General features: G+C 40.9%; 1 protein-coding gene across 1 annotated transcript in view; it reads left to right on the forward strand.

Moving 5' to 3' along the window:
• Positions 1–27,282, forward strand: part of LOC136857510 (sodium-coupled monocarboxylate transporter 2) — a 210,890-nt gene that overhangs the window by 111,556 nt on the left and 72,052 nt on the right. The window contains exons 4-5 of the mRNA XM_067136219.2: positions 18,508–18,625; positions 20,716–20,783. Of these exons, the coding sequence (XP_066992320.2) occupies positions 18,508–18,625; positions 20,716–20,783 (186 nt within the window). The remainder of the gene's footprint in view (positions 1–18,507; positions 18,626–20,715; positions 20,784–27,282) is intronic.

A 27,282-nucleotide genomic window follows, 5' to 3' on the forward strand; every position in this document is an offset into this window, starting at 1 on the left:
GGGATTCGAACGCACATCCTTCCGTGCGAACCGAGCACGGCTTTACCCCCTCGCCCAGGCAGCCCCTATGGTATTCATAACTTGCGTGAAAGATAGGCGGAGTGTATAGAAGCCGACGGCGATTAATTGAATAAACAAAAAAAAAAAGGAATTCCCTTTGGAAATTATGTGTTTTCTTTACCACAAAACCTGCAAAACCTTGCGCCTACACATGGCATTAATATACAACGTTTTTTGAGGGCAAGCTTCAGTTGATAGCCCAGTCTTCATATCACTGCTCAGTTTAAAAGTTCCACAAATTGTATCATGGTCAACAGCATCATTTAAGGACACAGTAGTAAGAACTACTCACAATGCTGTTCTTAACAACCGGAACCTAGATTTCAGTACTGATAATGAAGATGATCACAACCGCTGCTTTAAAAGCACATGAACACGAAAGCAGCATGTCATATTGTATTTCCAGATCTAAAAGTACCAAACCCTGCATTTAGGGCTGTCATCCAGATGGCAGATTACCTTGAACTTTCTTAAATTATAATAAAATTTATTTTGCTTGAAGGATTAATTGCTGCAATTTCTCCTGTTGAATTCTAAGTTTACCTTGATGATATGACATTTTCTAGTTTTAAAATATTCACTTAATTTATTTGTCTACTAATGTTATTCCACATTCATTGATAGCTAGGAACATACCACTTAGTCTAGCTGCTCGCCACTTTAATCCCAAGTTTTCCAAGACCAAAGTAGCAACATTTCCGTAACACAACTCCTTTGTCGAAGCCACCCAGAAAAATTTGTGCTGCTTTCATTTGGATCTTTTCCATTTCCCGAATCAGTAAAATGGTGATAGTCCAAAGTACTGGAACTACAAAAGCAAAGCACAGCCATCTCCGTAAAGTATCCATGAAGGCCTTTGGAGTGGTGGAAGGTAAAGTCTTCCACTATTCGTAACCTCGGCACTTGACGGGGTAGAGTGGTTAGCTATACGCCCGGTCGCGTTTGGCCCCAGGAATTAACCTGGTACTCATTTTTGGAATAGGCTGAGTGAACCTCAGGGCCATGTACACCTTCGGAAGTGAAAATGTCGTTTCTTAAATGTTACGACTTCCTGACGGGCATTCGAACCCACGTCCCTTCGGGCGAATCGAGCACACCTTTACCGCCTCGGCCAGGCAGCCCCTGCTGGAACTACACTCCACTCCAGGCATGGTAATATCATTGCTTACTCTCCTTTACATCTTTGCCAAAACCCCCAAATGCCATCATAAACATATAAAGTGACCTATACATTTTTTTACAGTCCCAATTTTGTGAATAGTTCAATGAAGATCTTCCGTTATATTAACACCGGATTCTTGACATGTAGGCCTTCTTCCACCCCATCAACACAGTAAGTATAACTGAAAGGACTTTTCCTTATGATTAAACCTACAACCTGACTTTCACTTAGCTTACCAACATACAGTTCTCTGCTGCCCGTCTCAAAATATTATCGAGGTCTTTTTCCAGCCACTCGCAATGCTGTAACTTATTGATTATCCTACACAGTATAACATAATCTGTCGAAATGTATCTGTGATTCCAGTTCCGTGTACATAAGGAACTGTGCGGACCGCATGAGTAATGCACTCCTTGATGTTATGAGCAAGAGAAAGGATGGGCTAAACGTAATGATGTATTTAGAGATTCTTAATTCTTCTTCTTCTTCTTCTTCTTAACGTGTTTACCCTCCCGGGGCCTGTTTTTCCCTCGGACTCAGCGAGGGATCACACCTCAATCGCCTCAAGGGCAGTGTTCTGGAGCTTCAGACTCTGGATCGGTGATACAACTGGGGAGGATGACCGGTACCTAACCCAGGCGGCCTCACCTGCTATGTTGAACAGGGGCCTTGCGGGGGGATGGCAAGATTGGAAAGGATGATTGTTAATTGTTACGGCTAGATAATCATTGATAGTAGCTCTCGTGTGTGAAAGAATGTTGTAGTATGAAATAAATAAAAGGTGCTGCGTTATACTGGTCCCGTACATAGCCATAAGGTTTCAATAATACAGCCTTGTGGAGCCCCGCCCCCTTAATCACTACAAGATCACATAATGCCTCCCCTACTCTATTCCTCTGAGTTCTATTTTCTAGAAATTTGTCCACCCAATCACTCCCTCGTTTTTTGTATTTCAGTTGCCCTCATTTTCATCAGTAGTCTTCCATGATCCTACAATGTGTCCCCAGAAATATTTTCAATTCCAGTTGATATTCTAGTTTTCAAGGAGCCTCCATGGCTCAGACGGCAGCGCGTCGGCCTCTCACCGCTGGATACCGTGGTTCAAATCCCGGTCACTCCATGTGAGATTTGTGCTGGACAAAGCGGAGGCGGGACAGGTTTTTCTCCTGGTACTCCGGTTTTCCCTGTCATCTTTCATTCCAGCAACACTGTCCGTTATCATTTCATAGCATGTATCACTCATTACTAAATCACCTTGGGAGTGGCGACCCCATTACAATAACAGCCTATATATGTTTCATTCATTACATCCCTGACCCGGTCAATGACTGGAAAACAGGTTGTAGTTTTTTATTTTCATTCTAGTTTTCAACTTCAGTACCTTTTACAATTTTCATCATAAGTATTTTTCAATACTTTGCTAGGTTTGGAAATCTGCTCTACCTGGATATTATCCTTATATCGAAATAACAGGGCGAATCAAAAATTAAGTTACACTAGCTTGCCGGTAGAGCACGTTGTGCGTCGTGACCGTAGCCAGTGCGGACCAAGCCACGGCCGACCTGATGCGTCGCTCTAGACGCATAAGGAGCGCAGCGAGGGATCCAGTCGGCCGTGGCGAGAATCCAGTCCCGGGTGACCAAGCGAGGGTAACTGCATGACGCGTCCCATAGGAAGGTTGGTGTGGTATCCTGTCTTGTTGTGTGTGCAGAGCGGGCTAAGCTCAATGGCGCGTCATCTGGATGTTCACTCCAAATTGGAGGTGCGTGTAACAATAAGATTTCTATGAGCTAAACGGCTCAATTGCACGGATATTCATCGTGAAATCACTGCGTGCATTTTCTCGCCCAGGTATTGTAAAATGGTGCAAGCAATTTGACGCCGGACGCACGGACCTCACCGGCTCCTTGGTGTAGGGGTAGCATGCGTGCCTCTTACCCGGATGCCACGGGTTCGATTCCCGGCCAGAACAGGGATTTTTACCTGGACCTGGGGTCCACTCAGCCTATGTGATTAGCATTGAGGAAAGACGGTGAGATAGCGGCCCCGGTCTAGAAAGCCAAGAATAACAGCCGAGAGGTTTCGTCGTGCTGACCATACGACTCCTCGTAATCTGCAGGCCTTCGGGCTGAGCAGCGGTCGCTTGGTAGGTGAAGGCCCTTCATGAACTGTAGTGCCATGGGGTTTGGGGGGAGGGGCGGTACACACGGACCTCATGGATGAATATCGCGAAGGCAGGCCCGCAACGTCCAGTACCGTTGCAAATGTTAATCATGTGGATGGGATCATGAGAGAGTATAGGCTCATAACAGTACAGGAAATTACCAGCATGCTGAACATCTCGTATGGCAGTGTGTCCTCCATTCTTCACCAGGACCTTGGATTTCGTGAACTGTGTCAAAGATGGAGCCCACGTCTGCTCACCGATGTTCACAAGAAACAACGTTTCCAGTCGTCACTGGCATATTTTCGAAGGTATTCTATGGAGGGCAACGAGTTAGTGCGGCGAATCATCACAGGGGATGAAACACGGGTCTACCATTTCACCGCCGAAGAAAAGGGAACATCGATGGAATGGGTACACATCACATCACAACTAAGAAAGAAGGCCAAGGTCAACCTTCAACAGGAAAGTTAATGGTGACAGTGTTCTTTGATATGGAGTGTGTGGTGCACGTGGAATTTATGCCGAAAGGCACAACAATCAACTTGGATTCCTATTGCCAAACGTTGAACCGGTTGCGTAAGACAAATAAGGAAAAGCGGCCGGAAAAAATGATCACCGGTGTGATATTGTTGCACGATAACGCGACACCTCACATGGCCTGCTAAACGTCCGAACTGCTGCAGCGATTCAATTGGGAGGTAAGGCTACATCCTCCATACTGGCGCCACGCGATTATCATGTGTTCGGTAAGCTGAAAAAGGATTTCGTTGGACTACGATAAGGAGGTGAAAGCAGCTTTCTCCAGGTGGTTACATAGCACTGGAGGTGATTTCTACGCATCCGGAGTCGAACAGTCGGTTGACCGTTCCGAGAAATGTTTAGAGTCTCTTGAGGACTATGTAGAAAATACAACTTACATTGTATGTTGTCGTAGCCGTGTGTAGGTGGTTTCACAAATGACCATAACATTGAAGTGTAACTTTCGTTTTGATTCGCCCTCTTATCTTCACGTACTTGAGAATAAATACTTATTTATACTTTAATTAATCATTCCTGGAACCAGTTTTTGCCTTAAAGAACATACCCTTCCATTTTTACCGAAATTCTTATGACTACAGTTATGCTAGCCATCATTTTACCTTTACCTGGCGGTTTTCATACATTCAGTTTCATAGTAAACTAGTCAATCTATCCTTACTTATTAACACACTTTCATCCGCACCTCTTTCTTAAAATATTCCTTTCTCTGTTATAATATTGTGGTTAATTACTGTTCTTTACCACATTTATAGGTACAAACCAGTTTTTGTGCTCCTCATGTTTTAAACCCATTCCGAGGGCTGTTTATGATTTTTTGTACCGGTCATTTTTATAAAAACTCATTCATGCTCTTGCAATCATCCCCATGGTACAGTGTGTTTTTACAGGCTCCCTTGTAGCCTATTCATTATCCTTTAATTACGGCAAATTCATGTTTGTGATTTGTCCTTTCACTTTCTTTTAACCGTAACAAGAGTGAAATACAGGCATACAGTACAAATATACCACCCTTAATTCATCAACACGAATCCAAGTAGGAACAAATCACTTCACATTAAGGAACTGAAATTCGTGCCGCTATACTAGGCGCAATTTTATCAGAAAGCATTTTATTATGAGACTCAATTGTTTTATGTACGGTTTTAACACCGGTACCGGTATCTATAGCAAAAGTATACAAGTGTACCCAAAATATTTTTCCTCAAACATGGTTTGCAGTGCAATATTATTCATATTTTGGGGATAAATACGTCTTGAAAGTCATGCTTTTATCTTTAAGGCAGTTAAAGAATTTTACTGATCTAGCTTTTATGCTTCCAGAGCAAAGTGTGCAAAAATATTTTCGGAAAGGTAATATTTGCTGGCAACTGAGAAGGAATGGCACTGTGCCGCCATATTTAAACAGCCATTTTTAATACACTATCTGGTCAAGGGTATCCTTACACCTACCTCAAAATGATGACAGTTTGCTGGTAACATACTCTGCAATACTCGACATTTTGCTGGGAAGACTTTCAACTAAATGTCCGAACGTTACCATGGGAATGGCATACCATTGTTCCCATAAAGCCGTAACTAGGGAACGTGGGTGGGGTCTGTAGAGTAAACCCCACGGTATTACCTGCCTGTCGTAAGAGGCGATTGAAAGGTGACTCAGAGACTCTGAAAATGGGAGTGTGGGTTGATGACCACGGGGCCTTTACCTGAGACCTGGCATTACTTCAACTTACTTGTGGCAGGCTCCTCACTTTCATCTGTCCTATCCGACCTCCCTCGGTCAACTCGTATTCTTTTCCGACCCCGACGTTATTAGAGCATTCGAGACCTAGGAAGTCTTTCATTTTCACACCCCTCGTGGCCCTTCTCTTTCTCTGGCCGATATTTCTCTCTGATTGGTGTTGTATAGAGGATGGTTAACTGACTCATCCCCAAGGTGATCAGTCGGTTTAGATCAGCTCTCTGGGTGAGCAAATCTATTTGTAGATTATTTTTATTTTGAACCACTGACTTACAGATACCGCGCTATAACTGGCAAAGTTATTATCTTGGTATAAAAACAATCATCACGAAATTGTCATTCAGAATGTCCTGATTTTCTTCCGTGTTCGTAGTGTAATGCATTTTTACAAGAAGGCCGAGTCCATGCTAAGATGGTGGTGGTGATTATTGTGTTAGGAGGAAGTACAATTAGGCAGCAATTCTCTATTAAGAGTAATCAGAGAGAAAAATTGGAAGGGATCCGACACTTCGAAAAATTAAGATATCGGCCAAAGAAAGACAAGGGCCATGGAGGGCGTGAAATTGAAAGACTCCCTAGGAATCGCAACTTAATACCGTCGGCGTAAAGAAGAAGAGTGAGGTCGGATGAAACATCCCCACGCCATAATTCCACTACCTCCAAACGTGACTGTTGGTATAAACATTCAGATACAGTATATAGCATTCTGTGGTGGTTTCAATTTACATTGGCTGAGTCGACACTAAAAAACAAGAACGCAAAAATTGCGTACTATCGATTGCCATTTTCTGTTAGCTATGTAGTTCTTTTGGATTTCTCGAGAACGAAACATGTCATTCATTGTGATTTTCACAGGTATTTTATAGTGCTATCTATGATAATTGATGCGTTCTACAGGCTGAAAAGTTTTCACTTTACATTGGCTGAGTCGACACTAAAAAGCATTGCTTCTTTCTTTAAAAGGAAAGAAGTGAAGAACCAAAATGTAGATTAACGGTTACTTTTCTCGTCTCGTCAGTTGATCTGAACTGCGAGGTAATCCTCTAATGTTGTTCCGAACGAATGGATATTCTGTTTCAAAATAACTGAAATTCTTAGCGTTGTACGGGAGTAAATACTGTAGATACATCGCGGTAATATTGTATGAGCTGAGTGTAAGTTAGTTATTGTGTAAAGTAACAAATGCGACATTATTAAACATTCCTTTGAGTTCAGTTAATTTTTAAGTTGGAATATGTATCTATATATATAAAATAAGAGTTTTGTCTGTCCATTGCTCAGAATTTGAAAAGAATTGTATTTCTGTATCGGTCATGTCCATAGCAACAAGGAAATGCACTTTTTACTTTTCCGTAATTTCTATCTGTCTGTCTGTCTGTCTGTCTGTCTGTCTGTCTGTATGTATGTACACGCATCACAAGAAAACGGCTGAAGATAATTTAATGAAAATCGGTATGTGAAGTCGGGGGATGAGCCCCTACAATCTAGGCTATAAATCATTTTACTCACGCTGAGTGAAATGGTAGTTTAGGGGAAGGCCTAAAATTTAATCATCAAATATTTTTTTTATTAGTGGTCCTATCGATACATACTACATAACGAAAGTTATATAGAATTAAATTTCCGATCATTTATGTCATACATTGTTGCCGTACCGGCTTTGATAACACAGATATTCAGGAATTTGTATTTTTGTTGCCAAGTCCATATCAACGCCGAGCCACGAGAAAACGGGTTAACAGAATTTAATGCAAGTTGGTATATAGAGTCGGGGAATAAGAAACTACAGTCTAAACTATAAACAGTTTTATGTACCCTGTATGAAATTGTAGTTTAGGGGAAGACGCCTAAAATTTAATTTTTAAATACCTATGTTATTGGTCCTATCGAAAAGTACTACATAACAAAAGTTATAGAAAATACAATTTCCGACCATTTATGTTTTATTCAATTTTACCGTAGCGACTATGATAAGAGTGGTATTTCATAGTGGGAAGAAAACTAAATGTGAAGGCCTACAATATTGAAAGCGCGTAACATTGATCAACAATAACATTACATTGACCATTGTTTGTTGTGGTGGGCTTTGTGTCTTCTGTTGCCACATATCTACGATAGTTTGGATGAAAATTGCCTTACGTCGCACAGACACAGATAGGTCTTATGGCGACGATGGGATAGGAAAGGGCTAGGAGTGTGAAGGAAGCTGCCTTGACCTTAATTAAGATACAGCCCCAGCATTTGCCTGGTGAGAAAATGGGAAGCCACGCAATACTTTCTTCAGGGTTGCCGACAGTGGGATTCGAATCCACTGGATGCAAGCTCACAGCTGCGCGCCCCTAACCACACGGCCAACTTGCCCGGTCGTACCGCGTGTAACAACCTGCCTGAATATTAGCGGGAAGTAGCTGGGGCGTTGGATAACTTTCTTCTTTAGGATGCTATTCCTCTGGTTCATAAATTTTCTGATACTACTGGTACATAACACACTGGTTCATCATAGCATTCGAGCTGTTCAATCCGTACTCTGAGGCACTGATTGGAATGAGCAGTTAGCATATTTAAGAGAATTATGGCAGAGGAGTGATGACGGATGTCTGTGACCTGGTCATTCCAGCTCTGGAACTTTGGACTGTTAGATCGGCACCGTAGTACTGTTCGTTAGAAGTGAGAAAATGTGGTTTCATTTGGTCGAGTATTTTATACGATAATATTGTCCGGCTCCATGGCTAAATGGATAGCGTGCTGGTCTTTGGTCCAGAGGTCCCGGGTTCGATTCCCGGCCGGGTCGGAGATTTTAACTTTAAATGGTTAATTCTCTTGGCTCGGGGACTGGGTGTTCGTGCTGTACACAACATCCCTGCAACTCACACACCACACATAACACTATCCTCCACCACAATAACACGCAGTTACCTACACATGGCAGATGCCGCCCATCCTCTTCGGAGGGTCTGCCTTACAAGGGCTTCACCTGGCTAGAAATAGCCACACGAATTTATTATTATTATTATTATTATTATTATTATTATTATTATTATAACATCGCTACTTTCCTACTGACGTTTTTGTAATGGCCTTTGTTTACTTCAGTTAGAAAAACCACAAGGTCAGTCTTTCTGAGAATCCCGAAGCGAAGCGCGGGTACATCAGCTAGTTTGATATAAATGCAAAATGTTTCAATTGGAAATACAGTACTATATTTTAACGAGGTATTATCATTAGCGAAGTCCATACACGTTTGTTAGGGAACATAGTACGACCTTTAATATTTAAAATTGGCTTTACGTCACACCGACATAGGTAAGTGTAAAGGAAGCGACAGTGACCTTAATTAAGGTACAGCCCAGGCATTTGGCTGGTGTGAAATGGAAAACCACGGAGAACAATCTTCAGGGTTGCCGATAGTGAGGTTCGAATGCAAGTTCATAGCTGCGCGCCCCTAACCGTACGAATGATAATTAAAATGGTAAGTAATGAATAAATAAGTGGATAAATGAACAAGCAAGCAAGAAATAAACTTACTAAAGCCTCAATAAGATAACGATTTAAATGTAAGGCAAGGTAAGGGTGCATTCTGCCGAAAGGCAGGTCCGAACTCCCGCAGAGGTGTTCCTGAGCCGGAGTTTACGTATGGTAGGGTGGCCAGTTCCTTTCCGCTCCTCCATTCCTTTACCCCCACCAACAGCGCGTGGCAACCCATTCAACTCCTGACCACGCCCAATGTTGCTTAACTTCGGAGATCTCACGATATCCGGTGTTTCAACACGGCTACGGTCGTTGACGTTTACATTTAATAAACAAGAAAATGTATACATCAGTGATATTCAGGTTCTATTTTGAAAGTTATGAAGGTGATAAATTCAACGGGTTGCTATTGAATTTACAAATAATTACCCATCCTTTACTATAAATAATGTAAGGCCTTCACTGGCCCCGCGGTGTAGGGGTAGCGTGCCTGTGTAGTACTGGAGGGCCCGGGTTCGATTCCCGACCAGGTCAGGCATTTTTATCTGGATCTGAGGACTTGGTCGAGGTCCACTCAGCCGACGTGATGAGAATAACTCTCAATTATTGAGGAGCTATCTGACGGGGAGATAGCGGCTCCTGTCCACAAGGCCAAGAATAAAGGCCGAGAGGACTCTTCGTGCTGACCACACGATACGTCGTAATCTGCAGGCTTCCGAGCTGAGCAGCGGTCGCTTGGTAGGCCAAGGCCCTTCAGGGTTATAGTGCCATAGGGTTAGGTTAATGTAACGGATTCTTAACATTCCAAGCATTTAAAAGTATTTTCATATATTCTACTGCTAGGTACATTCAAGATTTCAGTCACTAGTGAATAGATCATTCTCCAGGTAATCCAGTTACCGACTACAGACATGTTTGACTAACGTATCAGCCTTGGTAAAGCAAATCTCATGAAGATCGGGCTGAGGGGGAAGCAGACCGACGTTATCATTGAAACCATTCGGCCGGCGACAGTCCATAAATTCCTACTTAGGACATTCCAATATGATTCAAACTAAATAATTTGTCTTCATGATAGTATTAATTAAGATAAAATATATACTGATTATCTTACAGGTAGTCTATTCCCCGCTAATTTTATGCACCTTTGGCTTCGTTCTGCCACTTGCCGTATTTGCGCTACGAAGCATTATTTGTGGGTAACGCGGCACCACCGCCTGAATATCGTAATTGGAAGTGAACTTCTCAGGGCGCACTGCGTAGTCACCCAGGACAAAATCAGGTAAATATGGATGACGAAGCAGGATGGTGTACCTTAGAGCATCCACGGTAGCACTGGTCACGTATTGTCACAGTTCCGAGAGTTGGAGCTGCTCCCCCGCATACTACTGCTAATCTTGCGTGACAGTCCGTGATGGTCTTTTCGCACCTTGATTGAGCGTTGTCACACATTGGCACGAATTAAGCAGCAAAATCAAAACGAAAAACAAGTAGTGGGTACTCAAATTATAAATGAGTTGCAAACAAGAAGACTGCATGCATTTTGTTTTTAAATCTAATGATTCACCCGGAATGTAATATTTTACGCTTCGAAGCACGCATTCCATAGCAACTGCCAGCTTATCGCTTTTCGGCTGGGTATTTGGCTGATTCTTTACAAGTCCTAGTAATTAACAGACTAGATAGCAGAAATTATGGAGGGTATTGTAGATTTAAACAAATGGTTTAATTCCCTGATAATATTTCATGTGAATGTAACAGAACCCCAGTAAACAAACTTGGGTGTCCACATGGGCAAATTGTATATCGTCTCTGTTCCGCCAAAACGGCGAATGTTACAATGCTCTTCCTATTCATTATTTCCCTTACGACTGATCACGCCTTCCAGCCACATATTGATATTCGGTCCATCAGAACAATTTCCGTTGAATTCATTGTCCTATGTGCGCGTGTAAAGGAAAATGAACCTTACTGTACCATACTGAAGGAAAGTATGTTTGCATGACATTTACCCACTCCTAGAGTGTGATGTATTTAAGGTGCACACACGTCCCACTAACAACTTCTTAAGGTCTTCGGAGACGCCGAGGTGCCGGAATTTAGTCCCGCAGGAGTTCTTTAACGTGCCAGTAAATCTACCGACACGGGGCTGTCGTATTTGAGCACCTTCAAATACCACCGGACTGAGCCAGGATCGAACCTGCCAAGTTGGGGTTAGAAGGCCAGCGCCTTAACCGTCTGAGCCACTCAGCCCGAAACAATCTTAAGGGAAATAATGGATAGGAAGAGCATTGTTAGATTCGCTAATTATGAACACGGATCTGATCTTTCTGTCACAACTAATGTTTGTAACGAGTACAAAATCTGTTACTCCTGCCGTACATACAAGCTGCCGAGACTTCTCGTCAGACGAAGGTAGTACTGTACCTTGCGTTTGATGTTTAATTTCATCATCTCAGAATGTATCTACATAACTACTGTACCGATATGTGAAGGAACTTGGGCAACCCTCTAAGTTGAATTGATAGTTCGAGAACCAAAGTTACGAAACGTAAAATAGTAATTATATTTAATAATTATGTCTTTAAACTGGTCGGTGGTCCCATTAACCTGTACAATTAACGAGCTTTGAATATATCGTTGGTATGCATTGGTGTCTGGAATTGAGAACAATCCGGAAATAGGAACAAGTCTGTCGGTCATTCAAATTTCACGCCATGACGGGCGAGAAGGTATCAAGTCGACTAGCCTCCTGAATGACTATTAATACAGCTGCACCGTGCCCCTCCCTTACCGAGAATAATACCCCAGCATATACACACACATCGGGAGATTATGAGGCGTGAATCGCGACTAGGAAAGGCCAGATAAAAGAGCATTGAACTGGAAATGACCCTCGTTACCAATGCAAATAAATATGGGACTAATACTACTAGCAATGAAATTCAAATAAAGATTAATGAAATTAAAAACAGAAGCAAAGAAATGAAGCAAACACTTTAAATATATAAATAACCAAAGGATACATACATGAGCAGAGTCTGATGAGCTTTAAAGGTAATCACATTTCATTTTCTGCCAATTCAAATATAATCCATACGGGACAATTAGATCGTTCCTTCCGCGAGATTACAATCATCCTTCACGTACGCGTCTTTAAACTCCACAATCTCACAACAATTACCCGACAACGATAAGCTCCACGCATCATGGAGAAGAAAAAGCCCCGAGCAGATAATACAAAGGAATGTAGGTATCGTCATGGCACAGAGGGGGAGCATCTCTGGACCAAAGAAACAATGATCAAAACCCAAAGAGAAACACATGCATGCCCATAGACTAAATATAAGGAAAACAAACATGGCGGCAAGCCGACGACCAAGATAGCCACAAAGCTAAAATAAATAACATCGCACCCCAAACAAACGTAAGGTACAGAAACAAAATCAAAAATGAAAATTGAGCCGAACGATACGTGATCCTTTCGCTCCCCTCACTCGCTAACACACACCCAAACATCCAGACATTGCCGGTATCGGCAACAATATGAGCTCAACTCAAGTTAACGGACGAAATCTAATACAAATACTTATGACTCTCACGGTCATCGACAAAGGTCTCATACTTCTCGGAAGCAGCGGGCACGGCTAAAACAATTCATCAGTGGGATCAGAGAGGATTCCGTAATCATACATAAAATCATCAGGTTACGCACCTCGTACGACACGAATGGAACTTCACTTCGACACGGGGGCGTGCGTTCTTTTGACGGCGTAACACTTTAGAATGCAGTGCACAGAATTAAAATTAATCTGAGACCCAGCTATCAACATAACTCAATCACAATAAAAACAAGCACGCAGCCCATTCACGCAGCAGAGCAGAAGGATGCGTATCAATCAGTTATGAATAAAAGCGAAAAAAATTCACGAGAGAAACGTAGAACCAATATTAAAACAAGAATTACCATACCTGAAATATTAGCCGTCAAAATTAAAGGAAGGATAGTAGTATAGGCTAAGTTTGAACCGACTAAAAACCCATCTGTAGCTTAAAAATGCCAATCCGATCTGCGTGGGCTCCATTTTATATTCTTCTCTCCATAAACAATGCAAAAATTCGATCCACAGATATATGACAACTATCTCGTCGGAAAGAATGATGTCCCGTGTTCAAAGCCGAGAGAGCTGCCCTCTCTAGTGCAATCTTGGAAATAGTTAAGTCAATCAATGAGAAGCCCGAAAAAGGCCATTAACAATGATAGAGAGGTAACTTCTATGAAGCTGCCATTCAAGCATGGCTCACAGCGCATGGAGAAATTCTTGAAAAAATGGGTGTCTGCTTACCCGAACCAATATTCAGAACGGCCAGTTTGAAAATGTTAAAGTCCAGATACGCCCGAATGGTCGTAGCACAGTGAATACAGTTTGGAGAAAAGTGTTGTAAACTATATTACGAATGAATCAATGTACTGGTGTTAAATGTTCATAAAACTATTTAAAAGGGCAGGAAAAATATTACGACTACGACATAGATGTCAAGAAAGGTTATCATAACTATTTATAACGAATGCTGTAGAGAAGCACGGGTCCACTAGTAGATATATAATAGAGTTCGCATTTTCTTCATTAATACCGCACCAGAGGACCGTGTTTACGACTCTGGTACCTTAGTGGACTGTTGGCTGCTTCGGATAACACTACTTCTTTATGTTCTATTACAACATAACCTCATGTACACAGCTCTCATATATTTCAGAACAAGGCACGAAAAACAAAACAAGAAAACTTCAAAGCATAGATCAAACACGGACGATTTGCGACGTGACAAATCAAAATTATTTATGATTAAACACCTTTAATGCAAAATAAGTTATTTCACCTCAGCACATTACCCTTTTCGAAATTTCGTCCGAGCGGCGACGTAAAATATCTCACTCGTAACGTGGAAGATCAATTTTTGTGGCTGTTGCAAGAATAATTATTATCTTTCCCTGCTCGGGCATGTTTCTTACAACCGGCTGCTTTCCCTATGGCAAGCGCTGCGTATGTCGGTTTGTCAAGAACAGAAAATGAGCGGGTTGTCTACACGATTCGAGTCTTGGAGATCATGGATAACATTCTGGAGATAATGGTTTGAAACCTAAGCCCTGAAGGTCGTTTTCTGTCGTTTCCCAATTTCGCATCGAGCTGTACCATGGTCGCTTCCCATTACTAGGCCTGTCCTGTATCATTGTCACCATATGACCTAGGTGATGTAAATTTAATAATAAAAAGGAGGAAAAATCCACAGTTCAGGCAATCAACTCAATGTTGAAGACATCCTAGGGATATGAGCTACGAATGTTAGATAAATATAATATAATAATAAAGTATGGGAATATATTATTTATTCACTCTTAAAAATTACAATCCTTTTCTTAATATACGTTATCTGGTCTATTAGGTTGGCAACTACGATCGCTGTGAGTCAATGTCTTTATAACTACATACCGACATTTTTCAAAAATCGAAAAATATCTGGCGGTATTGAATCATGGAACACATTACTAAAATAATAATGTAAAATAGGTTAATTTGGCTAGGATCTGAATAAGAAATAAAAAAAGTAAGAAACAACCTATTTTAGGCCGTTGTTTTCGTTTATTTTGTTTTATAGAGCTATCCATGACTCACAATTTGAAACCTCTCCGGGTCCTTTATCCCTTATGATTACGGCGTAATTGAGGAAATTGCTTAATTTTACGTTTTTGGTAGTATGTGGACCTCTACTTTGTCTGCTAAGGAATGTTTTCAACATTAAGAAATGAAAGTGTCCTTGTTCTTGTTCCAGGTAGATTGTGTACAAATCTGCCTTAACAATGTAATTCATGGAATCGTTCAGTAAGGCCATTTCGTTATCAGCTTACAGGTCACTGATAAGTGTCAGTACACTTTCGTTCTGCTAATATCTATAAAAAGGTATCCAGTTCTTAAATGTTGAGGCAAAGCCCAATTAATCGATCGAGCATATTGCTTCTTAGAGGAAATTTTTTATCTATTTTAAAGATGTTTTTCAACATCACTAAGAGAATTCCTTCCTTTAAGGAGGTCATAATTTGATTAGTGGTTTGGTTTCTTCGGTAATCCAATTACTTCAAGAAATCTGAGAAGGCGAAAGCTAAGTTGAGAATCAGATCAACAGTAAAGCAATATCCTCAGTTCAATGAGGGTTACATATTCACGTAGCTGCTGGGATGAGGAGACACTTCTCAGAAGGTGTAGTAATGTACTGCAAATGTAAAAGTGCATACTGGAGAACAGTTAGAGAGAGAGAGAGAGAGAGAGAGAGAGAGTCATTCACGTCGACCGTCCATGCACTCAACAAATATCGCCATACTACTATTGAATATACAGTACAGCATGGAGCTCTATTTCACAAGACTACACTAGGGCTGTAGTTAATAATCTCCATACTATTGACTACGAAGGGCGTGTATGCTGGTTGAACCACTCTCCTGGAGAACACAGAAGTGACAAACATTTGTAGTAAATATATTTAGCTGGTTTGTGAACATTTGGTAAGTACACATATTCTTCTTTAAATAGATCCACTAACTAACAGTATTTGCCCTCAACTTGTCAGTTCGTGAAGTGAGGTCTCAGAGACCACTGATGTAAGTTCACCGGACGAAACATTAGTCCCCCTAGTGCATACACACAGATGGATAGTTAAGCCTGTACAGGTGGCGCAGCTAACGAATCCCGTGCTCAACCCCACACGCACTGCTCCTACCTGAGCATGAGGCAGTAGTGATTAGTGGAACATTGATGTTTCAAGCGGGCAGTGTACGTCAACATGTAAGGATGTGACAGAGTGGCAAAGAAAGGCAATCGTGTCTGGCCATGCCCACGGCCATATGGTGCGTGAAGTTGCTAGATTTGTTGGTGTTTCGCAGCGGAGCGTGTCTACAAGAAGTGGTGTACTACACGGGGCAAGGAAACACGACGTCAGAATTGTGGACAGAAGAAGATCCTGACTGAGAGGGACCGGAGACGCGTTTCACGGCTTGTGAATCAAAATCGCTTCCGAACCTAACAGGAATTGCTGCAGTCAGTGAATGAAGGGCCATCAGAATCTGTTAGCGAGAGAACATTGCGAAGGGAACTGCATGCAATAAACATTTGGAGTTGGTCACCTCGCAAGAGGCCATTGTTCACATAGGCATATACATCTGCACGTCTTCAATGTGCTAAAAGTCATCGAACATGGACAGTAGCTGACTGGCGGAACGTAATGTTGTTTGACGAATCACGTTTCTGGCTTTATCCCAATGACGTGCGTCGTCGAGTGTACGGAATGCCAAATGAAGATTTTCATCGTGGATGTGTGCAAGGTCAGGTTCAAGCCGAAGACGGGTCTGAGAATTTTCGGGGGTGGATTGGGCCCGCTCACTGAGGTGACCACTAACATGAGCCAGCGTGTTCATTTAAACAATCTGGATTATCAGATGTTGTCTTTCAGTCAATATCTGAATGATGTGTATGCTATTGCAACCCCTATTTTTGAGGATGGCAACAGCAGAGTTCATTGGGCTGGACGGATATGTGACATATTACAGTCCGACTCGTTGGCTGAACGGTCAGCGTATTGGCCTTCGGTTCAGAGCGTCCCGGGTTCGATTCCCGGCCGGGTCGGGGATTTTAACCTTAATTGGTTAATTCCTACAGTACCGGGGCTGGGTGTATTTGTTGTCTTCATCATCATTTCATGCTCATAATGACGCGCAGGTCGCCTACGGGAGTCAAATAGAAAGACCTGCATCTGGCGAGCCGAACCCGTCCTGAGATATCCCGGCACTAAAAGCCATACGACATTATTATTACCATATTACATCTCAATTGGCCTGAAAAATCACCTGATTTTCAACCACATGGAAGATCTGTAAGACATGTTGGAACAGCAGGTAAAACGCCGACATCAGCATACCCGCAATTTGGTGGAACTGCGTGATCAAATCCTCAGCGAGTGGCTTCACCTGGATGCGACGTACCTGCACAGCCTTGTGGACACACTTCCTAGCTGAATCCCGGCGGTTATCAAGTCCGGAGGTGAAGTTACACGGTATTAAATGATGCTTGTAATGATTTCTCCAGCGGTGACTAATTTCTTGTCCGGCGAGCTTGTATTAGTTACACATAATCGAACGATTCACCTAAAACGCTTGTATGCATAATTCTCTTCGACTAATTTGGGTTAGAAATTGAAATATTTCATGAAAGCAAAGCATACATGTTTTCACTGATCACCAGTTTTCATTCATCTTGAAGAAAGGAACGTTTCAGAAATAGAGTTATATAACCAACACTTAGGACCAAATTTATGTCGCCGGGCTGAGTGGCTCAGACGGTTAAGGCGCTGGCCTTCTGACCCCAACTTGGCAGGTTAGATCCTGGTTCATTCCGGTGTTATTTGAAAGTGCTCAAATACGTCAGCCTCGTGTCGGTAGATTTACTGGCACGTAAAAAGAACTCCTGCGGGACTAAATTCCGGCACCTCGGCGTCTCCGAAAACCGTAAAAGAGTAGTTAGTGGTACGTAAAACAAATAACATTATTACAAATTTATGTCACTGATAAAGTGTTAAACATGGTAGATTGTATGGTTTTGTCAAACATCCATCATGTAAATCGGATACAAAACTTGAGGCAAAATTCTTATGTTTTTGTTCTGCTTCTTTTTACGAATGGCTCACGTGACAATTTAAATCTCCTTCTTCCGTAGAATTCTGTATTGCAGGTGCTATCCTCACTATTCGCAGCCTCATTTCCTTCTTCCTCTTACGACTATCACGGATACCACCCACAGAAAATTCACTCTGAGAAATATTATCACTGTTTGTAATAAAGAAAGCATAAGAGCCAGTTTCAACGACACTCGTATCATCCTCAATCCATGATTGTACAGTGCTTTTAATCCACCTTCACCTACTATAGTTCATCGATAAGGTCCCCAACTCGCATGCATGGTCAATGTGGAAGGTAAACAATCAGGTGTGGTCTGTGATACCGCTCAAAAGTAATTACTGCACTATCAACAGCAACTTCTCAACAGCTACAGCAACAGTGAACTGTGTAGTGACTCAAATTCACACACTAGGGAGGTTGATGAAAGAAAAGACGGGAGCTAACAACTGAAAGGAATGAAATAAAACATGAAAATGTACCCGCGATCTCTATGACCGCACCTCACACGTTTAGAGTTAATGCAATAGAATAGAACACGTGACATTCATGGGTTAAGGGAACTTCTTAAGTTCATAATACGATGTTACAGTAGGAAACCTTCAGTTCCTTTTTCTGTATATTTAACTACACTATGTGGTTTCTTTCAGTACTTGGAGATGAGGTTCAATGCCAGTGCTCGTCGAATGGCGTCTTTCCTCTTCACCTTGTCTCTCATATTCTTCCTTCCCATCTGCATGTACGTGCCATCGTTGGCCTTCAGTCAAGGTAAGTCCCTTTTCTTTTTGTGAGTTGTACTGTTTAATGAATTGGTATTCAGAAATAGAAGTGAAAGGAAAATTTCCATATCCACAAAAGTGCCAGCACTGCACATGTACACAATACGTACGGTAGAATTCTCGCCTCAAGATCAGACATGCAACTCTGAGAGGATGGAAGCAACCAGATTACCTTAGGAATCATTGTTTTCTTTGAGTTCAACCTATTCAATATCCTTCATAGCAATCTCCCTGGAACAACCACATAATTTGAAACGGTCGTTCTATTTGCATGCAACCCGTTCCATGCGGTACCTCTAACACTTCGCGGTTCGTTGCAAAGATGGAGAATACCACTGGCTGCATGGTAGTCGTTAATTCACGCCGCACTACAGTAACGAATCTTGAAGATTGACAAATTGTTCTCCACACAACCTCTTTGTTTTAAAAATAGATGGAGACCACACGATCTAAGATTAGCAAACTGCAGAGAGGGAAGCAAGACTTCACATTCCAGACACTGAAATGTGCTTGTAACAGCATCTGTTTTGTGACATCTTCTGTTATATTGTGATATGATCAGCATTTCTTCCACAGTAGACTACAAAGATGATCCCTCCAACAATGCTTCACCGTTACAGTTCCGAAATGGATGACACACTAAGGTCCAGACTTGAGTATGGCTCAATTATTTTGAACCCATGGACCAGAAGGAATAACTTATCAAACTTATCAAGAGTGCACAAAACACAAGTTATTTTAAATTACCGACTTATAAAATCACAAGAAATTACCCAAAATTCATAAAGGATTCAAGTATACTGAAGGAACATGGTATGAATAGCTTGCTCCACAGATGAAATTGCAAATATTTTACTTTCCTGAATAAAATAATTAATATAAAATTGATGACTTAAGTATCTTGCAATCACTTTCCATGCACCACATAAACTAAGTCGTGCTAGAAATGTAATTTTTCTTTCAAAGTCTAAGACTGAAACGCATAACAACTCCCAAATTAACAGAGCAATGAGACTTTATATTGTTATTCGTCACTACGTTAATATTTTTGGTATGACCGAAGTTGCATTCACTTCTGAATACAATTTAATGGATTATGAAGAAATTAAAAAAAGATAACTAATATAAACTTTGTAAACCATATTAAATTCCGAGTGAAAAGCCTGTTATAATAATTGTTTTAATATTATACTAAATCTTAATCAGTATTAATTACACTGGAATTAATTTTAGGATTAGTCGAGCTACGCATTGGTTTTATTTGTGTTGTTAACATCTAAGTAATAACTGTCGTGGACATTGTAATAGGGACATATGACCTGTTATGTTCAAAATAAATAAATTATTCAAATAAATAAATAAATAAATACATAATAAAGCCAACATGATCATCAGCTTGCTAGGTGAAGGATTACACCGAACGGTTTGAAGTCTTAATGATCTAATGCGATGTCACCCATTGGACTGTCACATAAGGTCAGGTTTCTATGCTCGTGCCCATCTTCAATCGATTGCAATGATATGATTCAGCACGCCGTATATTTGGCTTAAATTATCTGGTATAACATGATTTTCTTCTAACAGTTAAGTGGATTGGCATGAACTTGCGAGTTCTGCAACAAAACTTTGGTATTCCTTTGTGCCGTGCTAATTCTATCACAGTCCAGGATATGTTTCCATAAGTCTCAGCGACCAATACATCTGTGTGAGAGAGCTGTCATTCGCACTCTTCCCGGGCTGGAACCTTCTGCCCAACTTAGCGCTGTACAATACCGTATACAGTAGCACAATTGGCCATCCTGTACATTGTGCTCGCGGAGAGTGGCTATCTACATATAAGAGCGCCATTCAAATTTGTTTCCTCGTATTAGCACATCTGTTACTAATCGACCCACATTGTGAGCACGACTACTTTGAAGTACATTGAGTGTTGGCAAATTTCTTGAAAATAAAATTTATTTGTCATGAATATTTTCAATAAATATTTATATGTATAAAATTTAACACGCACGATATACTTTCTTCAAAGTTAAAATATATTGATTTTTACTGTTTTGTACATTTACAATTTAATTCCAGTGTCTGGAGTAAGTCTGCACCTCATCTCGCCAGTCGTCTGCTTCGTTTGTATCTTTTACACCATGATGGTGAGTATCCGTAAATTATGTATCTAAAGTGTTCGTTTATTACAAACCAATGAAATATGATACGTTTCAAAATTCAAGTAAAAATAATTTTCAGCATGAAATGAAGACTTTTAATTGAAATCATTCAGTTAAGTGCCAATACAGAAGGTCGTTTGGGCTCTCTAGTGACGAGTTTGAAGTCCACTATCGACGCTGTTATCAACTTGAGCACGTCAAAACGGGGAGTGATGATTCAAGTCAGGACTGAGAACGTGTGTTTAGAGTTTCGTGACATTAACTGAAAGGCTGCCGAGGCGGATTGATCTTTACTGGGAGGGCTACATAACAGCCTTTTACGATGCTAAATATAGCTATTCTGCAACACAGGGAATGTGCAAGAAGCATTATTTCTTGATGTAAAATGATGGGATCACTGCTGTATTGAATAAAAGTGGCAAAGACCGACTGGGTTTTATTCCAGAGGGTAAAAACGGGAAAATCCACGACGAGCCACAAGGCGTACACTAGCAGTGGAGAAGGAAGTGACGGCCCTTCTCTCACGTGGTAACCCTGAACCCCAACGGACTATCGCACGTAAGTTTGGAATGTCTTTTTCAACAGTTGACACCATAATCAACAAGGGTCTGCGATTAGAAAAGCGGTGCAAGCGCCGAGTTCACAAGATGTTGCCACGTCACATTTCGGAACGTCGCACTAACGCAAGAAAGCTGTATGACGGCTATCTGGCAGGAGACAGATGGAAAAATGTGGTGACTTTAGACGAAGCATGTGTGTACCTTAGTGTCTGTAACAAGTCCCGCTCGATTTGCTATCACCCTAGAGACAAAATAATTGTCAAGTATTCCATAAAGAATGCCAGGAAAGTTTTAAAAGCGGTTTCATGATAATCGCTTGATACTGATGCAATGGCAAGTTAACCATTCACAGTGAGGCTAATAATGTGAAGGTGAACTCTAAATATTATCAGAAAGAGGTTTTAATACCCATTTACAACACAAATATCGCAGAACGGTATGGGGGGGGGGCGAAAAATCAGGTATGGGTACATCAAGATAAAGCATTCAGCCACAACTCTAGTTCGACTCATCTGTTCTTAGAAAGAATGGAGACGGAAACAGGATTACCCATGGACTTCTGTGCGTTTGTATTGTTAAAAAGTGCCTTGGGATAGAGACGTGCATGCACTATGAATGGCCTCAGGAATGAATGAATTTGAATGAATGAATTTATTGAACTGAACATAACAGGCTTTCGCCCAGTTACAATGTTCCAATAAAATAAACACTCACAGACTATTTATAGCTAGACACTAACTACTTACTACTTAACTACTTCTAAATCTACTTTGTAGCATCCTGCACATGGGCGGATCGCCAGCTCCACATGCAGCACACCACCTAACTAAACTAACTACTTTACTACATGAATATACTACTTAACTACTTCTAAATCTATTTTGTAGCATCTTGCACATGGGCGGATCGCCAGCTCCACATGCAACACACCACCTAACTAAACTAACTACTTTACTACATGAATATATACTAAATCTATCCTAAATCTGTCTGGCCGTGACATCACCCCTGGTGAGGAACTGCTACCACCCTTCCCTGGGATGTCACGACCAGACATGTCTCATGAGGCTCGGAAACCGATACCTCATAGACCCTTTAAGCTGTCAATGTTATTTCCTCACCACTCCTTCCTGTAACAACCCACATGTGAGCGGATTGCCTAGCTCTACATGTAGGCTATCACACCTATATTTCACTGCCGAGACGGATACCATAACTCGGCTCATCTTTCACTGTCTCATTGACAACTTACTTCCCCTAACCTAACACTATTCACTACTTTACTCTACTTTACATGTGCAGACGTACCGAATCAACACTTTAGCTTGAGATAGGTCAGGCCTATCCCCGCCTCTTCCAACTCCACTGTACGTCATCAGCCAAAAACAAATAAACTAACAAAACCAAACTAAAATAAAACCAAAATAAAATAAAACGGGCAGACAAACAACCAACAATCTCATTAGAAGGTAGCCAAAACAAACTAACTAACAAAACCAAAGAAAATAAAACAGGCAGACAAACAACAATACCTAAGGAACAAGGGAACAAAACTGAACAGATATGTAAAACGAAAATAATACTAAACTTATAATTATTGTCGCCCTTAGTTATTAGTGAGTTAAACTCTATAATGTTCGAATGGCCTCAGGAAAACTTGTCAGGAGGAGTGGGAAAAGATAGACATGCGGGAAAACCTGCTGCAATGGAATTACTTGAACATGATCGTTGGTGGAGACATGGCTTTTCATGAGCTAATTACCCTTCAAACATCGTCCCCCAGAGATCCCGAACGACCTTCTGTAGATATATTTTCCTATTGATCCCACTTTATAAATTAAATCGTTCTCCTGAAATGTGCTACAGAGTTTATTGATCGGTGTACTAATCGAGGTGTTCATGGTCATTTTCGAAACGATGGTACAATCAATGGCGGAGAGTTATTTTGATGAACACCACTGTGGTTTGGAGCACAGAGGGTTCTTCGCAGTTTACATAGAACATTTACTGAAAGCCATGGAAAGGCAGCGATGGTTTCGGTTAGGTGGTTTTGCCTATGACGAATGCCGGATTCCAAAGGTAGACATTGCTCAAAGCCTGTAATCTAATAAATTGGAACATATAAAGGCGTGCTGTGAAAATTAGCATTTAACAGACAAAAAGAAGAAACTTAGGGGGAATGAATATCAAATCCCGCATAAACAACTGGAACAGGTAGACGATTTCAATGATTTAGGACGTATATTGCCCCGGGATGGTGATATAATAAGTAAAATTATGCAGTTCACTTGCAAACAAAAATATTCTGTATAACCAAGGACAACTCCCAACGAAACAATGTTTACAGCTCTCTGCTTTCATACCGTCTTCGTTGCAATGGAATTAAAGCTGAATGGAATCAGAATATGTTATTAATAAGTGAACAGGCATGAATGTAGCAAGAATTATTCCTGGTAAAAACAAGTGCGAACAACTGCTGGAGGGAACTCGGAATGACGAGATGATGGATAAGTTAGCAACAAACTCGATGACTGAAGCTTTACGTTCCGTGGCGGGGTCATGTGAGACGAATGGAGGAAGATGGCAAGAAAGGGAAGTAGATGGAGACCAAGATGAGGCTGGTTAGACTCAGATTTTAATTACCTAAAATAAGAAGTGTGGAACTAGAAGAGATCACAGAGCTTATTGCAAATATAGGATAATTGTAGAGATGGTTGATGGTGGTGGTTAATGTTTTAAGGGGAAGTAAAACCTGTTGACTAACTAACACAAGTTTGCAGAGTGAACGCATAATCAAAATGAGCGTATGTATAGCGGCTTAACTCATTGCAAGATTGTGGGGAAGTAATATAAATAGTAAACCCAGAACCTTTACGTTTAAGGGGATAGATAAATAATAGTATTACAATTTAGAGTATGCAAGTACACATCGGGAAGCAAGTCAGAACACAATCGCTGAAACATGCCGTATTCCGAGATCAAATCTTTGTACGAGAAGATTACACAACTGTACAGATATCAGAGTGTATTTATCCACGGTAAAATACAAGCTCACTTTGTTCCATTATATATAAACAGTGGTGTAGTGCCGGGGGTTGTGCGGTAAATGAAACACAGGTATGACAGTTTGTTCAGGTAAAAGAGTGGAGACTAGAGCTCATTTGTCAGGCAGTACACAAGAATGAAACACTTGTTTTCTGGCCGTAATGAGCCTCGGCTTTCTTAATAAGTAGAAAGCAAAGTCGAGGACTATTCTGTCTGTAGATTCATCGTTCATGAAACGAATGACACATTTTACTAATAATGATTTTTAAGTTACATTTATACAGTACACAGTTATGCCTTTCAGCGTTCATTCTGCAAGCCATTGTGAATGCACTAATCGTCGCCACAATCCTCTGTTTGTAACTAGTTTTGTGGTCTCGCTTATTTCTTTACCCCTTATATTTAAATAGTTACAAACCGAGTCTCACACTCTTCATCTTGGTCTCTCTCTGCTTCTGTTACCCTCCACAACAGAGTACAATATTTTCCTACTAACTTATTCTCCTCCATTCGCCCCACATGAGTCAACAGCTTCATCTATCAAGTCCATTTCTAACTTAGCCTTTATCTCATCTTTCGTAGTACCATCCTGCCATCATTCTCACCTGTTTGACAAGCAATCATTCTCGCAACTTTCACGTCTGTTACTTTTAACTTATGAATAAGATATCCTGAGTCCACCCAACTTTGGCTCCCGTAACATTTAGTCTGAAAAAAGACCGATGTAAACATAGTTTCATCCGGAAGATAACTTCCTTCTTACAGAATACTGTTGATCGCAACTGAGAGCTCACTGCCTTGGCTTTACTGCACCTTGATTCAATCTCACTTAATGTACGACAATCCTGGGAGAACATACATCCAAATTATTGAAATTATTCACCTGTTATAGCTTTTTATCCCCAATAGTACATTAAGTTTTCTTGGATTTATTACCTACAGACAACATTTTAGTCTTGGAAAGGGTAATTTTCGTACCATATTCATTCCAGTAACTTTCAAGTTCCAAGACGGGCTTCCGGCACAATCTGCCATTAAGTCCAAGTCGGCAGTATAGGCCAGACTGCTTACTATATTTCAACTTTACTTAACCTTTCCCTGTCACTTTATACCTATCAGCAGATGATCCATGTAAACCACGAACAACAAAAGTGAAAGTCACAACCCTGTCGAACCCCTGTAAGTACCTTGATCCAAAAATTCATTCTACTATCATCCTCACTTCAGCCAAATTGTCAGCATAAATGCCTTTGAATGACTTTAAAAATCTACCTTAATCCTATAGTCTCCCATTTCGGCAAACATCTTTTCCCTCGGTACTCTGCTATATGTCTTCTCTAGATCTACGAAACAATAGCATAACTGTCTACTCCTCTAGTAGCATTTATCAGTTACCTGGTGCATATTGGAAATCAGACCCCGACATCCTCTCTGTGGTCTTAAATTGCGCTAGTTTTCGTCCAGCCTCCTCTCAAAAACTGATCGCACCCTCCCTTCGAAGACTCCAGTGAACACTTTGCCTAGTATACTGATCAATGAGATATCTCGACAGTTGCTGCAATCCTTCCTGTTCGCTTGTTTATACATAGGTTCAATTACTCCTTTTCTTCAATTAGGAGGTATCTTACTAACATTCCATTCTAATTTACTCTATGAAGCCATTTCGTCCCTGCCTTCCAGCTACATTTCACAATTTCATGTCTAATTTATCATCCTTTCCACTTAATCAATCGTAAGTTCACCAACATCGTTGTCCTCCCCCCCCTCCCCCCCATGAGTTCGGTTGCTCGCGACGTCATAAGGAAGATTTCCTTTTACGTTGAGAAGGTTCTAAAATATTCTTTCCACCTCTCCAGTGATTTCCTGGGACCTATGATGAGATGATTTACCCAAAACCGTATTCATTTCCTTTTTCCTTACCCTTTCGAAGATTCTTTATTACCGTGCAGAAAGGTTTCACTGCTGCCTGATTTAGCCTATACAAAAATCTTCCCATACCTTCTTCTTGGATTTCCATGACAATTTGTTTCGCTCTGTTTATTTCATCGACATACAATTTTCTGCCTGCACCAGTCCTTGATTGGAGCCATTTCTGATACGCCTTCTTTTTACGTTTACAAGCTGTTTTCATTTGATCATTCCACGAGGATATTCGTTGTTTCCCCATCTTTAAACACAGTTGATTTTAGACATTCTCTTTCTGTTTCCACTATAGCATCCCTGTATGCCAACCATTCTTTCCTATATTCTGAACCTGCTTACTGTCCATTATATGGAACTTTTCTCTAATCCTGTCCATATACCTTTGCCTAATTTGCTCGTCCTGGAGATTTTCTACCATTATTCGTCTTCAGACATATTTCACTTTCTTTATGCTAGGCCTTGAGATACTTAATTCACTACGTATCAGATAGTGGTCATTAACATCAAAAAATTCCCGGAAAATCCTCACATTCCTGGCAGATTTCCTGAATTCATAGTCGGTTAAGATATAGCCTGTTTTTGATCTGGTGCCTCTATCCTCCCATGTGTAGCGATAAATAGCCTTATGCATACTAGCACTGAAGCCCAGCAAACGGTTCCCATTCGTATTAGCTTCCATATCTTACCCATATTTGCTAATCACCCTTTAGTATCCTTCAGTTATATTTCCAACTCTCGCAATTATATCACCCATTATCACTATCCTATACTTGATGATGACTCTGACTACGATGTCATTCAATGTTTCATAAAACTTGTCAACTTCATCTTCAACTGTATCCTCACATGGTGAACATACTGACACATTTCTCGTCCTAATTTCTCCAACTGCAAAATCTACCCATATCATTCCCTCATATACATGCCTAGCAGAAACTATGCTGCATGCAATGGTA

The sequence above is a fragment of the Anabrus simplex genome, chromosome 1 (assembly GCF_040414725.1).
Source record: "Anabrus simplex isolate iqAnaSimp1 chromosome 1, ASM4041472v1, whole genome shotgun sequence".
In the NCBI taxonomy this organism is placed as follows: domain Eukaryota; kingdom Metazoa; phylum Arthropoda; class Insecta; order Orthoptera; family Tettigoniidae; genus Anabrus; species Anabrus simplex.